Source organism: Myotis myotis, unplaced genomic scaffold, assembly GCF_014108235.1.
Source record: "Myotis myotis isolate mMyoMyo1 unplaced genomic scaffold, mMyoMyo1.p scaffold_m19_p_5, whole genome shotgun sequence".
NCBI classification, from domain to species: Eukaryota; Metazoa; Chordata; class Mammalia; order Chiroptera; family Vespertilionidae; genus Myotis; species Myotis myotis.
The window spans coordinates 108,663,211-108,679,141 of NW_023416357.1; the positions used below are offsets into that span (position 1 = coordinate 108,663,211).

At 44.6% G+C, this 15,931-nt stretch overlaps 1 protein-coding gene across 3 annotated transcripts in view; it reads left to right on the plus strand.

Annotated features, from left to right (window-relative positions):
• The window catches only part of CDR2 (cerebellar degeneration related protein 2), a 46,921-nt gene extending 44,726 nt beyond the window's left edge, over positions 1–2,195 (plus strand). For all 3 annotated transcript variants that reach the window (XM_036308553.1, XM_036308554.1, XM_036308555.1), the window contains one exon: positions 367–2,195. In XM_036308553.1, coding sequence (XP_036164446.1) covers positions 367–1,201 — 835 coding nt within the window. In that variant the 3' untranslated portion in view covers positions 1,202–2,195. The remainder of the gene's footprint in view (positions 1–366) is intronic.
• Positions 2,196–15,931: the final 13,736 nt, after the last annotated feature.

A 15,931-nucleotide genomic window follows, 5' to 3' on the forward strand; every position in this document is an offset into this window, starting at 1 on the left:
AGCCAAACCAGTTAGGGCGCAGGCATCAGTAATTTTTAAGACTACCCTGGAGAGTCTAACCTCTCCAAGACCTAGAACACTGGCCGTTCTGGCTCCCTTGAAAGCTAATAGACCACTGGTCTTTCGGAATGGGTGTTCTGGACACTTTTCATATTTAAAAAAGTTAGTCTAAAAATTCTATTTTCAAATCTGTTTTATTTGCCCACTTCACACAATTTCTTTTTAGCCATTGCTCTAGTGAGGAATAGGCAAAAATTCGGTCCCTGTCACAGCTCCTCAAAAACATTTAGCTGAAAAGAATCACGACTCTTCCTCTCACCATTCTCAGTTTGCTTGGTTAATATATTCTTTCCATATTTTCCCTAGACACTTTGTGTATGACCATGTGTTTGCAGAAAAGATCACTTCCTTGCCAAGTCAGCCAAGCCCCGACGAAGAAGAAAACAAGCATTTGAAGAAGGCAGTGAGGACGCTGCAGGCACAGCTGAGCCTGGAGCGGCAGAGGCGGGTGGCCTTGGAGGAGGAGTACGGGCTTGTGCTGAAGGAGAACAATGAGCTGGAGCAGCAGCTGGGGGCCACTGGCGCCTACCAGGCCCGGGCGCTGGAGCTGGAGGCTGAGGTGGCTGAAATGCGGCGGGTGCTGCAGGCGGAGCGTCCCTTTGTGAATGGGGTTGAAAAGCTGGTACCCGACTCCCTGTTTGTCCCTTTCAAAGAGCCTGGCCAGAGCCTGCTGGAGGAGATGCTGCTGACTGTGCCCGAGGCCCAGCGGAGGCCCCTCAAGCGCAGCAGCAGTGAGACGGTGCTCAGCAGCTTGGCCAGCGGTGACATCGTGAAGGGCCACGAGGAGACCTGCATCCGGAGGGCCAAGGCTGTGAAGCAGAGGGGTGTGTCCCTGCTGCAGGAAGTGGACACACAGTATAGCGCCCTGAAGGCCAAGTACGAGGAGCTGCTGAAGAAGTGCCAACAGCAGGAGGGGGACTCCCTATCCCACAAGGCTGTGCAGACTGCCAGGGCTCCAGCCAGGGACCCAGCTTCCAGGGACCCACCCACTGCTGGTGCCCCCGAGCCTGCTGGGTCCCCCACCAGCACACCACCTCCCGAATACAAAGCGCTCTTTGAGGAGATCTTCAGCTGCATCCAGAAGACGAAGCAGGAGATTGACGAGCAGAGAATGAAATATCGCTCTCTCCCCTCCCCTTAATGGGGCCTCCAGCTCCCCTGCTCATTTCCTATCTCCCATCACCCTTCTCCCACTCAGACATGTTTGTAGACCCCAAAGCCTGAAGTTGCTCACTACTTTGCTGAGTCAGCAAGTGTGTATGTACAGTGAGGAAAGAGGATGGCTCCTGGTATCAGCTTCCTAACCCAGGTCCCTTTCAGCCCCGCAGTAAGCCCCTCCCATGACAAACTGGCCTCTGGCTGGCGCTGACTAGGCTGCCATTCTTGAGAAGCCCCGAGCAGTGGGGGCAGAGCTGTGCTCCTGGAGAGGTAGGCCTGGAGCCTTCACAGGATGTACTTACATACACAGTGCCTACTACACTGGGAAAGGGCCGGAGAAGCGGAGCTAAGGCGATCCCTGCTGCCTCCTGGCTTACCTTCTCAAAAATGTGGAAGCCAACCACCAACCTGAACTGTCCCCGAGCACTGGTGGATACTGTGAATTCAGGAAGACCATTTCGGAGAAAGTAGGGGTCTAATCCAAAGAAACAGTATTAACCAATACTCCACACCTTAGAGTTTCCTTTGCTACCAGTCGCACTGTGACAGGTGATCCTAACAGACCTAAAGCACTGAGCACCCTGCAGAAAGGCGAGCTCTGCTGGACCCAGGTCCGCCTGTCAGCCTGCGCTCCATCCCCAAGGCCTGCACCCCCATCCAGGTGTGTTCACGCAAAGTGCAGTGTTAGGGTAGCCGCGCACACACCTATTTCCTTTCTTAAATACAAACGGGGAAAAGCTCTCCTGTGCTGTCTGAGCTGCTGACCTGCTCAGTGCCTGCGGCTCCTGTCAGTGGTTGGCCTTGGCTGCAGGAACCCCATCTGCTGCTTTACTGAACAGTGTTGGCATCATTCTAACTGTGGAAATGGATGACTCCTCGCACTTGCATACTTTAATTTAAAACTATTTAAGAGAACTGTGGTTCCAGTAATTGTATATATTTTTCTAAAAACCAAATAAAACTACTATGAAAATGAACAAATGGGTCTGTTGCCTATTAATTTAAGCTTAAGCCATTTCACTGTTGTAACCAACTGTTCACTCTTTTCTTCCAACAAACATTAGGAAATTTGATAATGATTTTTTAAAAATTATTTTTAGGAAGAGAGAGAAACATCTGTGGGCTGGGCTGCTTCCTACTCGTCCCCTACTGGGCATGTGCCCTGACTGGGAATCAAACCAGGAATGAACCCCTTGGTGGATGGGCCACCGCCCAACCAACTGAGCCACTCAGGTCAGGGCTTGATAGTGATTCCCCCCACCCCCATTTCTTTTACACAAGTCCTTGGGATTATGTAATAGCACCAATTCTGCTCAGACTGACAAGTGTTGGTTAAAATTACTATATGATTGGAAAACATTTTCAAAATTATATACTCTATAATTTTTCACTATTTTAGGAGTATCAGACTGGGTACTGAATTAATAGCACTTGACCAGTTGATTCTCAAAACATTTTCTCATTCAATTATAGGAAAGAAACATAATATTCAAACATTAAATGAGCATTGACTTTTTTTTTTTTTTTTTTTTTTTCCCCATAAATTTTTATTTTTGGTATTATGTTCCACTACAGTTAGGGCATAAAATTTCTCCAATCAGTGGATCCATGGAGAAATCAGTTTCATTAAGAATATACAAACATACATTGCAATCGATTTCTACATTTAAAATTATTAATTATCTATAATAATAAAAGCATAATATGCTAATTAGACTGGAAGGCCGAACAGCGGAACGACCGTCCAACAACCTTCTAGATGACCACCTGTATGACCCATTCAGGACCATGCTATGACATCCAGTGGCACCAGGCCAGCCAAAGCAGGTGCGATATAATTGGGGCCCAGACATTGCCCCATGATCTCCCCGCAGAGAGAGGCCCAGGCCACTGGCCAGCAGGCTGTAGCAGTTGGGTGCCAGGGTCCTGCCCCAGCTGGTCCAGGGGTCCCCAAAGGTGTGGATGGAGTCGGCGAAGAAGGAATGACACAGAGACAGCGTTCAGTTGATCAGCAGCCTAGCCAGGATCTCTAGCCAGGTTCTGATCAGGATCTCCAGCGATGTTCTGGTTAGGATCTCCAGCCAGGTTCTGTGTCCATGTTGTCTTACTAGGTTCTCCAGCCAGGTTCTCCAGGTTCTCCAGCCAGGTTCTGTAGCCATGTTCCCTCGCTAGGTTCTCCAGCCAGGTTCTGTCCAGGTTCTCCAGCCAGGTTCAGTCACCAGGTTCTAGTCAGGTTCTCTTGCCAATTTCTGTAGTCAGGTTCAGTCCAGGATCTTTTGCCATGTTCTCTCGCTAGGTTCTGTCTCTAGGTTCTGAGGCCAGTTTCTGTCCAGGATCTTTTGCCATGTTCTCTCCAGCGAAGTTCTTCTGTCTCTAGAGAACGTTCTGTGTAGGTTCTGTGCCTAGGTTCCGTCTCTCTTGGTCTGTATTCTAAGTTCTGTGTTCTAAGTTCTGTCAGCATTGACTTTTTAAAATTTTGCTTTTGAATTATTTAAGTTTAAAAGAGTTTGTAAACTCACCTTGTCTTCCCTGATCTCCCAAGGCATCCCCTCCCCAGAACCAACTATACAAATTAAGTTTCTTGTATAGTCTTCCAAAATACTCTGTGTATATATTAATACATGAATATGTTTATATGACCCATATTTTTAAACAAATGAGTGTACTATAAGCACTCTTCTGTATCTTCCATTTTTACGGAACCATGAATCTCTGAAATGATCTATCTTTATCTGACTATATGGTCTGGGAGCACACGAACACTGAGCAGGTGGTCCGCTCGTGCTTTTGTGCCCGACGAACATCATCTGTCCCTCGCTCTTGATTGGAAGAGCTTAGGCTCACTGACTACATTCTTTTTAAGATATATATATGTAATATATATATTTTAAAATATAAATATATATATATATATATATTTTTTTTAAATTGATTTCAGAGAGGAAGGAAGAGGGAGAGAGAGACAAACACAATGATGAGAGAGAATCGTTGATTGGCTGCCTCCTGCGCACCCCCTACTGGGGATTGAGTCCACAACCCAGGCATGTGCCCCTGACTGGAATCGAACCTGGGATCCTTCAGTCCACAGGCTGACACTCTATCCACTGAGCCAAACCAGCTAGGGCTATCTACATTCTTCATGATAGCTGTATAGTATTCCAGTTTATGGATATGTGTGTGTGTGTGTGTGTGTGTGTGCATTAGTTCATTTAAATACTCCCTGGTGGGTAGATTGCTTCTAGTCTTTGCTACTACCAAAAAAATTCGTAAATATATATGTATGTGTGTGTGTGTCTTATTGTTCTTGACAATCCTTTGATCCAGCTGATTTCATTTTTTAATTTATTATGGTTAAAATATACATAGTGTAATAACAATTTAATCATTTTTAAATGTATAGTTCAGTGGTAGTAAATACATTCACATTTTTTGCAACCATTGTCACATCCATCCCCATAATTCATCTTTAAAACTGAAATTCTGTCCCCATTAAACAATAACTTTCCATTCTTCACCCAATCCTTGGCAACTACCATTTACTTTCTGTCTTTATAACTTTGACTACTCTAAGTACCTCATATAAGTGGAATCAAACAATAGTTATCTTTTTTTCACTTAGCATAATGACTTTGAGGTTCACTCCTCTGGTAGCATATTGCAGAGTATCCTTTTTAAGGCTGAATAATATTCCATTGTATGTATATGCTACATATTGTTTAGTCATACATCAGTGGATACTTGGTTTGCTTCCATGTTTTAGCTATTATAACTAATGCTGTTGAGAACTTGTGTATACAAATATTTCTTCAACTCCAGCCGGATGTGGCTCAGTGGTTGAGCATCTACCTTTGAACCAGGAAGTCAGGGTTTAATTCCCAGTCAGGGCACATGCCTGGGTTGTAGGCTCAATCTCCAGTAGGGGACATTCAGGAAGCAGCAGATCAGTGATTGTCATCATTGATGTTTCTTTCTCTCCCTCTCCCTTCCTCTCTGAAATCAATAAAAATGTATTTTGTTTGTTTGTTTTTTTTATATTTTATTGATTTTTTACAGAGAGGAAGGGAGAGAGATAGAGAGTCAGAAACATTGATGAGAGAGAACCATCGATCAGTCGCCTCCTGCACATCCCCCACCGGGGATGTGCCCGCAACCCAGGTACATGCCCTTGACTGGAATCGAACCTGGGACCTTTCAGTCCGCAGGCCGACGCTCTATCCACTGAGCCAAACCGGTTTCAGCAATAAAAATGTATTTTTTAAAAAAACATTTTTTCAAGAAACTGCTTTCAGTTTTCTTTGAGTATATATGCAGAAGTGGAATTGCAGGATGATATGGTAGTTTTTAATTTTTTGAGCAATCTCCATACTGTTTTCCACATTGGCTGTACCACCTTACATTCCCACCAACAGTGCACAAGGATTTTAATTTCTCCACATCCTTGCCAGCACATTTCCTTTTTTTTAATAATAGCAATTCTAATGGGTGTGAGATGGTATCTCATTGTAATTTTGGTTTCCATTTCCCTAAAGATTAGTGATTTTGAGAATCTTTCCATGAGCTTGACCATTTGTATATCTTCTTTGGATAAATATTTTTCGACTCCTTTGCCCATTTTTTATTTTTTTAAACATGTTTTCATTGACTTTAGAGAGAGGACTGGAGAAGGGAGAGAGAGAGAGAATGTAAAACATGGATCTGCTACCTCCTGCCCAACCTCTCATTGGGAATCAAGCCCACAACCTGGGCATGTGCCCCAACCAGGAATTGAACCAGTGACCTTTCAGTGCATGGGGTGATGCTCAGCCAATGGAACCACACTAGCTAGGATTTTGCCCATTTTTGAATCAGGTTGTTGTTGAATTTAAGTTCTCTATATAGTCTGGATATTAATTCCCTATCAGATAATATGATTGGCAAATGTTTTCCTCCATTCTGTATGTTGCCATTTTACTCTGTTGATAGTGTCTTTTTAATGCATAAACTTTTTTAATTTTAAGAGTGTCATTGTTTTAGGTCTTACATTGAGGTCCTGATCCATTCAGAGTTAATTTTTTAATATGTTAGGTAAGGGTCCAACTTCATTCTTTAGCATGTGGATATCCAGTTTTCCCAGCACCATTTATTTCTGCAAAAACCATCGTTTGGATTTTGATAGGGATTGTGTTGATTCTGTAGATCTCCTTAGGTAATATTGACATTTTAGCAATATTAAGTCTTCCAGTTCATTAACATGAGATGTATTTTCATTTATTTATGTCTTCTTTCAGCAGTTTTTCTGTTTTTATTTTTTTTAAGATTGTACATTGTCTTTATTTTTGTTTATGAAATCGGTTGGGGTGTCATTGACCAACATGAACATATAGGTTTCATGTGTGGATTTCTATGTTACAAAATCTGTATATTGCACTGTGTGTCCACCATCCAAATCTTCTCCTGTCACCTCATATTAGGACCTCCTCCTCCCCCCACCCCCTCTGGCGCCACCACTCTGCTCTTTGTGTTCATAAGCTTCAGTTTTATATCCCACATATAATGAAATAATGGTTCTTAGCTTTTTCTGTCTGACTTATTTCACTTAGCATAATGTTCTCAAGGTCCATCCATGTTGTTGCAAATGGTGCTATTTCATCCTTTGTTCTGGCTGAGTAGTATTCCATTGTGTATCTGTACCACATCTTTATCCAGTCTTTGATCACTTTGGTTGTTTCCACGTCTTGGCCACCATGAATAATGCTGCAGTGAACACAGGGATGCATATATCTTTGCAAATACATAATTTCAAGTTTTTGGGGTCTATACCCAGGAGAGGGATGACTGGGTCATATGGTAGCTCTATTCTTAAATTTTCGAGGAATCACCAGACTGCTTTCCATAGTGGTTGTACCAGTCTACATTCCCACCAGCAGTGAATGAGGGTTCGCTTTTTTCCACAACCTCTCCAAACACTTGTTATTACTTGTCTTGTTGGTAATGGCCACTCTTATCAGGTGTGAGGGGGTATCTCACTGTAGTTTTGATTTGCATTTCCCTAATTGCCAGTGAGGTTGAACATCTTTTCATATGTCTATTGGCTGTTTGTATGTCTTCTTGGGAGTGGTGTATTTTCAGGTCCTCTGTCCACTTTTTGATTGGATTGTTTGGTGTTGAGTTTTATGAGTTCTTTACATATTTTGGAAATTAAACCTTTGTCGGAGCTACTGTTTGCAAATATCATCTCATCTGCTTAGCTGCCTGTTTATTTTGTTTTCTGTTTCTTTTGACATCGATGTCACAGAAACACATGAATCAGTTGCCTCCTGCAGGAGCCTTACCAGGGCCCAGCCTCCAACCAAGGTATGTGCCCTTGACTGGAATCGAACCTGGGACCCATTGGTCCACGGCCAGTGCTCTATCCATTGAGCCAAACAGGCCAGGGCTATCTTCATATTTTTAATTCTTTTTTCCCCTTTGCTTTTCTGATTGGATATTTTTTGCTTCCTCAGATTACAAATCGTTAATTTGATTCTCGATAGCCTCTACTCCAAGCATGTCAAACTCACAGCTTGCTACTCTACTGTTGACTCCCAGTAAATTATTCATTTCAGTTAGTGTATCCTTCATCTCTGATTGGACCTTTTTATGTCTTTGAATCTGTATCCAGTAGTTTTCTTGCTTCCATTTCTTTATTTTCTTTATTTTTTTATTTTATTGATTTTTTACAGAGAGGAAGGGAGAGGGATAGTTAGAAACATCGATGAAAGAGAGCCATCGATCAACTGCCTCCTGCACACTCCCTACTGGGGATGTGTCCACAACCAAGGTACATGCCCTTGACTGGAATCGAACCCAGGACCCTTCAATCTGCAGGTCGACACTAATCACTGAGCCAAACCAGTCAGGGCTGCTTCCATTTCTTTCATTTGTGACATGTTTCTTTGTCTCCGCATGTTGGCTGCTTCCCTGTAGAGCTGCTATGTCTCCTTGAGTTGGTAGAGTGGCTTTATGTACTAGGTGTCCCATAGGGCCCAGTGGCTTAGTCTCCCCAGCCACTCTAGTTGTATCCCTGTGTGGGCTGTGTGCAGTCTTGTTGTAGTTGAGACTTGATTGCTGTTAGTGTTACTGGCAGGAATTTTGACCTCCAGACTAATTGCCTGTGAGGACCAACTGCAAATAAAGTGGAAGAGCTGCTGTGCAGGAGATACTCCTATGGACTTGCTTCAGTGGGGCTTTGGTGCTCACTGAGTCTTCCCCTTGAGTGTGTCACTGTGGATGTGTAGAATTGTAATCTGGTATGGTCTGAAGCTGTCCACCAGGTGCACTTGGTTCTGGGGCCTCCCAGGAGGTGCAAAGTCAGCCAGTGCCTGAGGCCACCGGCAGGTGCTACAGAGCTATCTTCAGATGGCTGCTATTTGTATTGGGCTTGGAAGTGCCCAGGCTAGGCCCAACTGTGAAGCAAAGCAGGCTGGTGCTAGTGCCAAGTCTTGGGCCGCTTACTGATAGGTATGGGGCATGCTGATGCCAGTTGATGCTTATTTGAGAGAGATTTTAGGAATGTCTGAAGCCTGAGTCAGGACAGTTCATTCACATGGAAAAGCCACTGTAAAGTTTGGGTGGGGCTGCAAATTGGGTGGGGTGTGGTCTCAGGGACTCTCTAGGCCGCAGGGGTCCTCAAACTTTTTATTTTTTTTTAATTAAATCTTTATTGTTCAGATTATTACATTTGTTCCTCTTTTTTTCCCCCCATAACTCCCCTTCTTCCAGTTCCCACCCCACCCTTCGCCCTCACTCCCCACCCACTGTCCTCATTCATAGGTGCACGATTTTTGTCCAGTCTCTTCCCGCATCTCCCACACCCCTTTCCCCCCCAAGAATAGTCAGTCCATTCCCTTTCTATGTCCCTGATCCTATTATAATCACCAGTTCATTCTGTTCATCAGATTATTTATTCACTTGATTCTTAGATTCACTTGTTGATAGATGCATATTTGTTGTTCATAATTTGTATCTTTACCTTTTTCTTCCTCTTCCTCTTCTTAAAGGATACTTTTCAGCATTTCATATAATACTGGTTTGGTGGTGATGAACTCCTTTAGCTTTTCCTTATCTGTGAAGCTCTTTATCTGACCTTCAATTCTGAATGATAGCTTTGCTGGATAACGTAATCTTGGTTGTAGGTTCTTGGCATTCATCACTTTGAATATTTCTTGCCACTCCCTTCTGGCCTGCAAAGTTTCTGTTGAGAAATCAGCTGACAGTCGTATGGGTATTCCCTTGTAGGTAACTGAGTTTCTTTCTCTTGCTGCTTTTAAGATTCTCTCTTTGTCTTTTGCTCTTGGCATTTTAATGATGATGTGTCTTGGTGTGGTCCTCTTTGGATTCCTTTTGTTTGGGGTTCTGTGCGCTTCCTGGACCTATAAGTCTATTTCTTTCACCAGGTGGGGGAAGTTTTCTGTCATTATTTCTTCAAATAGGTTTTCAATATCTTGCTCTCTCTCATCTTCTGGCACCCCTATAATTCTGATGTTGGTACGCTTGAAGCTGTCCCAGAGGCTCCTTACACTATCTTCGTATTTTCGGATTCTTTTTTCATTTTGCTTTTCCGGTTGGGTGTTTTTTGCTTCTTCGCATTTCAAATCTTTGGCTTGATTCTTGCGCTCCTCTGGTCTGCTGTTGGGAGTCTGTATAGTATTCTTTATTTCAGTCAGTGTATGCTTAATTTCTAGTTGGTTCTTTATCATAACATCGAGGGTCTCATTAGATTTCTTGAGGATCTCATTAAGTTTATCGGCGGCTTCTAGACAGTTCTTGAGAGACCTTAAAAGTGTGGTTTGGAACTCTATATCTTCCATTGACAATTTTGTCCTGTTTCTTTTTTTTTTTTTTTTTTAATATATTTTATTGATTTTTTGCAGAGAGGAAGGGAGAGAGATAGAGAGCTAGAAACATCGATGAGAGAGAAACATCGACCAGCTGCCTCCTGCACATCCCCCACTGGGGAAGTGCCTGCAACCCAGGTACATGCCCTTGACCGGAATCGAACCTGGGACCTTTCAGTCCGCAGGCTGACGCTCTATCCGCTGAGCCAAACCGGCTTTGGCTTGTCCTGTTTCTTTGTCTCCGCATTTTTTTTATGCTTTCTTGGTGCACCCCCTAGTGGTCTTTGTGCGCAGTCTTGTTGTAGTTAAACCTTGATTGTTGTAGTTAATACTGGGGGGATTTGACCTCCAGGCCAACTGGCTGTGAGAGTCAGCTGTGTCTGCAATGGGAAAACTTCTGTCCTCTGGGGAGGTGCTAATTTGCCTGAGGCTATCCGGCAAATGGCTCTGTGGAGGGCTTGGGCGGGGCGGGTCGCACGGGATCAAACAGGGTGGGCGGAGGGAGCAGTTATGGCTGCTCTCAGTCCGGTCCCCAAAGGCTCTGCCTCTCAGAGCCCCAGCAACCGCTGCAAACCTTGGAGAGAAAGCTGCCCTCTCGTGCCAACCGATGCCAGACAGTCCCGCTTCTCCCGTCTGAGTCCGGGTCCCTAGAGACTCGCCCAGATCTGGAGCTCAGGGCCTGAGCCTCCCTCCCGATTGAAAACGACAACCGCGCCCTCAGCTACCAGCCCGCTCCGCGCGTACCTCCGCACCTTTGTATTTTCCACACTGCGCCTCCTCTGAGTCTCGTATGCTGTTCTCTTTGCTTCTAGTTGAAGAATTTCCCCTCAGCCAGCTTTCCTGTGGTTCTCGGTGATGTCCATTCCGTCTTTTAGTTGTATTTGTGAAGTGGTTGTGCGAGGCAGCTAACTCCGGTGTTTACCTATGCCGCCATCTTGGTTCTCCTCAAACTTTTTAAACGGGGCCAGTTCACTGTCCCTCAGACCGTTGGAGGGCCGGACTATAGTTTAAAAAAAAACTATGAACAAATTCCTATGCACACAGCGGCGGCAAAAACACCTGGCGGGCCGGATTAATGTTTTCGGCAGGCCGCATGTGGCCCGCAGGCCGTAGTTTGAGGACCCCTGCTCTAGAGTGTGGAGCAAACAGTGTGGGCCATGCTGATGGAAACTCAGATATGGCTGCCAGTCAGCTCTGCAACCTGGGAAGTCTTAGCATAGGAACAATGACCCCTGGGAGCACCCTTGGTGGGAAGAAAGTGGGCCCTGAGTTCTTGCTCCGATATCAGACAATACAGTTCCTCCCCATGTGTTCCTGAGTCCCCTGCAAGCCATTGCCCCAGCACTGGAGCCAGAGGGATCGAGTCTCAGTAGGTCTGTTCACGAGCCCTTTAAGTGGAATGGCTGGTTCTCCGGCAGTCTCTATGTCACTCAGCCATAATCTCCACTGGCTTTTACAGCCTGAAGTTATGGGGACCTCTCTTCCTAGCTCTGGAACTCTGGCCTGGCAGTCTGGTGTGGGGCTGGGACCCCTTGCTTCTTACAGGAGGCTTCCACAGCAGAAATATCCCTCCTGATTAAAAACACGCCACATGTGGGTGTCAGACCAGCCCATTCCATGCCTCTACCTCTCCTATCATTCTTTTTTTAAAAATAATTTTTATTTCTTGAAGTATTACAAAGAGTATTACATATGTCTCCTTTTTCCACCCCCCTTGACACTCCCCCAGCCCCCACCCCCCCAGTGTCTTGTGTCCACCAGTTATTCCTATATGCATACATATAAGTCCTTCGGTTGATCTCTTAACCGCCCCCCCAAACCCTCCCCAGGCTTCCCACTGTAGTTTGACAGTGTGTTCAATGTCTCCTATCATTCTTGATATAATTTCTTATTTTTATATATATACTAGAGGCCTGGTACATGAAATTCATGCATGGGGGTGGGGTGGGGGGTTCCTCAGCCCGGCCTGAACCCTCTCCAATCCGGGACCCATCAGGGGATGTCTGACTCGAAATCCTGAACTGTTCTCCCCTGCTGGCCTGGTCACACCTAACTGCCTCTGCCTTGGCCCTGCCACTGTGGCTTTGTCCAAAACAGGGGTGGGCAAACTTTTTGACTCGAGGGCCACAATGGGTTTTTAAACTGGACCGGAGGGCTGGAACTAAAGCATGGATGGAGTGTTTGTGTGAACTAATATAAATTCAAAGTAAACATCATTACATAAAAGGGTACGGTCTTTTTTTTTTTTTTAGTTTTATTCATTTCAAATGGGCTGGATCCGGCCCGCGGGCCATAGTTTGCCCACGGCTGGTCCAGAAGGATGTCCAGAAGGTTGCCTGGAAGATGTCTGGTCTAATTAGCATATTACCCTTTTATTAGTATAGATGTTTATTGATTTCAGAGAGGAAGAGAGATAAAAACATCAATGATGAGAATCATTGATTGGCTGCCTCCTGCATGCCACCTACTGGGGATTGAGCCTACAACCTGGGCATGTGCGCTTGATGAATCGAACCTGGGACCCTTCAGTGCACAGGCCATGCTCTGTCCACTGGGCCACACCGGCTAGGGCTTTAATTCTTTACTTCTCTAGTTGTAGGACTTCCATTCAGCCAGATTTCAGGCAGTTCTATATTTTAGCTGTAATTTTGATGTGGTTGTGGGAGGCAGCAAGTACAGGCTTTTACCTCTACCACTACCTTGGTTCCCTTCCAGAATTGTTTTTCTAAATTCCCTTCTCAGATTGTTCATGGTTAGGGTATAGAAATGAAACATTTTGTATTGAGTTTGTATCCTGCTACTTTGCTTAATTCCTGTCTTCTAACAGTTTTGTAGTGAAATCTTTTATTTTCTACATATATCATCTGCTTCCTTTCCAATTTAGATTCCTTTCACTTCTTTTTCTTGCGTAATTGCTCTGACTAGAACTTTTAGCACTATGTTAAATAGAAGTGGTTAAAATGGGCATCATTACCTTGTTCCTGATCTTACATGAAATGCTTTAAGTCTTTCAAAACTGAGTATGATGTTCACTGTATTTTTCACATATGGCTTTGTTTTTTTTTAAATATATTTTATTGATTTTTTTTTTTTTTTTTTACAGAGAGGAAGGGAGAGAGATAGAGAGTTAGAAACATCGATGAGAGAGAAACATCGATCAGCCGCCTCCTGCACATCTCCTACTGGGGATATGCCCACAACCCAGGTACATGCCCTTGACCGGAACCGAACCTGGGACCCCTCAGTCTGCAGGCCGACGCTCTATCCACTGAGCCAAACCGGTTTCAGCACATATGGCTTTTATTACCTTCTATTCCTGTTGAGTGTTTTTATCATGAAAGGTATTGAATTTTGTCAAATCTTTCCCTGTGTCAACTGAAATATATGCATTTTCGCCCCTTCATTTAGTTGATGTGGTGTATTACATTGATTTGTTTTTGTGTGTTGAACCATCCTTAAATTCCAGACATAAATCCCTCTTAGTCATGGTATATAATTTTTTTAATGAGCTGTCAAGTTTTGTTTTGTTTTGTTTGCCTCAGTATTCATAAGGGATGTTGACCTGTTGTTTCCTTGTAATTTCTTTTTCTGGCTTTAATATTAGGGTAATGCTGGCATCATAGAAGTTAGGTAGTATTCCCTCTTTTTCTGTTTTTTGGTTTTTTTCCTGAAAAGGCTGAGGATTGGTATTAGTTCTTATTTAAATATTTGGTCAAATTCATTGGTGAAGCCATCAGGACCAGCCAAAGCACTGTTCTTTGTTAGATTTTTTAAAATTTGTTTAATTTCTGATTCAGTCTTGTTACTAGTTGTATGTCTATTCAGATTTTCTATTTCTTTATGGTTTAGTCTTGGTTGGTTTTGTGTTACTACGTATTTGTCCATTTCATTTGGGTTATCCAGATTGGCATGTAATTGTTTATAGTGCCCTTGATCAGAACTGAACTCTTACAGTGTTTTTATTGCTGTAGAACTGGTTGCAATGTCCCCACTTTCATTTATGATTATCATAATTTGAGTTTTCTCTCTTTTTACCTAGTCTGTCTAGCTAAAAATTTGCCTTTTTTCTTTTTTTTTTTAATCTTTTCAAAGATCAACTTTTGGTTTCATTGGTATTTTTCAATTTTCTATTTCATTGATCTCTGCTCTAATCTTTATTTTCTCCTTACTTATGCTAGTTTTGTATTTAGTTTATTCTTTTTCTAGTACCTTAAGTTGTATAACTAGTTTGTAGATTTGACATCTTTTTCTTTTAAAAGATTTTTTGCCCAAGCTGGTTTGGCTTAGTAGATAGAGCATTGGCCTGTGGCTTGGGTTCAGTTCTGATCAAGGGCACATACCTCAGTTGCAGGCTCCTCTGTGGCCTGGTCCTGGTTGGGGTGCATGCAGGAGGCAACCAATGAATGTGTTTCTCACACATCGATATTTCTCTCTGTCTTTCCCTTTCTCTTCCAATCTCTCTAAAAATCAATGGAAAAATATCCTTAGGTGAGGATCTATATATATAAAAGCCTAAGTGACCGTTATGACAGAACGACCAGCTTCTATGATGCACACTGACCACCAGCGGGGAGACTCTCAACACAGGAGCCGTCCCCAGCCCGCAGGCCCTGATTGCCAGTGGGCCCTGCTGGCCAACCTTCTGGTCCCTCCCCCTGGTCAGCATGCCCCTGGGCTGGGACAGGGAACTGGGGGTGGTAGTGGTGGATATGGCACCTTTCCCAGGGTTGCCGAGAGTTGGCTCTCTCCTCGGGGCTGGCAGCCAACCTCCTGGGTCCCTACCTTACCTTGTCCCTGCCCCCAGCCAGCAAGCCCCGATCAGCCCGCCGCCCACCCACCTTGGCAGTTGGCCTCTCTCCCTGACTGGCAGGTCCCGAGTGGGGCCAGGCTCTGAGCTGGGACGGAGAACCAAGGGTAGGTGGCGGTGGACATGGGCGGTGAGGGAAAGAGGATGTGGAGAGGCAGGGAACCTGATCAACCCTGACTGCTGGTGGCCTAAGGACCCCACCCGTTCACAGATTTTGTGCACCGGGCCTCTAGTTAAATAAAAAAAGAAAGATTTTTAAATTGATTTATAGAGAGGGGATGGGAGAGGAAGAGAGAAATGTCATTGTGAGAGGCAACATCGATTGGCTGCCTCCTGCACACCCACTACCAGGGATGGAGCCCACAACCCAAGCATGTGCCCTAACTAGGAATCGAACCAGCAACCTTTCAGTGCATGGGATGATGCCCAACCAACTGACCTAGACCAGCCAGGCTGATATCTGTTGTTGTTGTTAATCCTCATTGAAGCATATTTCTCCATTACGATTTTTTTTGTTTGTTTTTAGAGAGAGTGGAAGGGAGGGGTGGAGACAGAGACAAGAGAAACATTGATTTGAGAGAGAGGCATCTTGACCAGGGACAGGGATCAAGCCTGCAACCGAGGTACAGGCCCTTGACCGGAATCAAACCCAGGACTTTTCATTCCACAGGCTGACACTCTATCCACTGAGCCAAACAAGCTAGGACTAATATCTTTCTTTTTATAATTATTACTAGTAGCCCATAGCATGAAGATTTGCACAATAGGCCTTCCTTCCACTGGCTGCCAGCACCAGTTTTCCTCCGGCATCCAGGACCCAGGCCTTTGGTCCAGCCGCAGCAGCGAGGCTTGGCTTCTCCACTCCAGCTGCTCCCAGCCCCTCCTTTTTTTTTTTTTTTTTTTTTTTCCAGCTCCAGCAGAGCCCAGGGCGGACTGGAAGCCTGGGTTGCCCCTGGTGACCCAGGCCCCCAGCCACTCCTTGAGTGGAGTACAGGGTTGGCGGGAAGCTTGGCTTCCTTCATTGCCAGGAGCAAGCCAAGCCTCCTGCTCG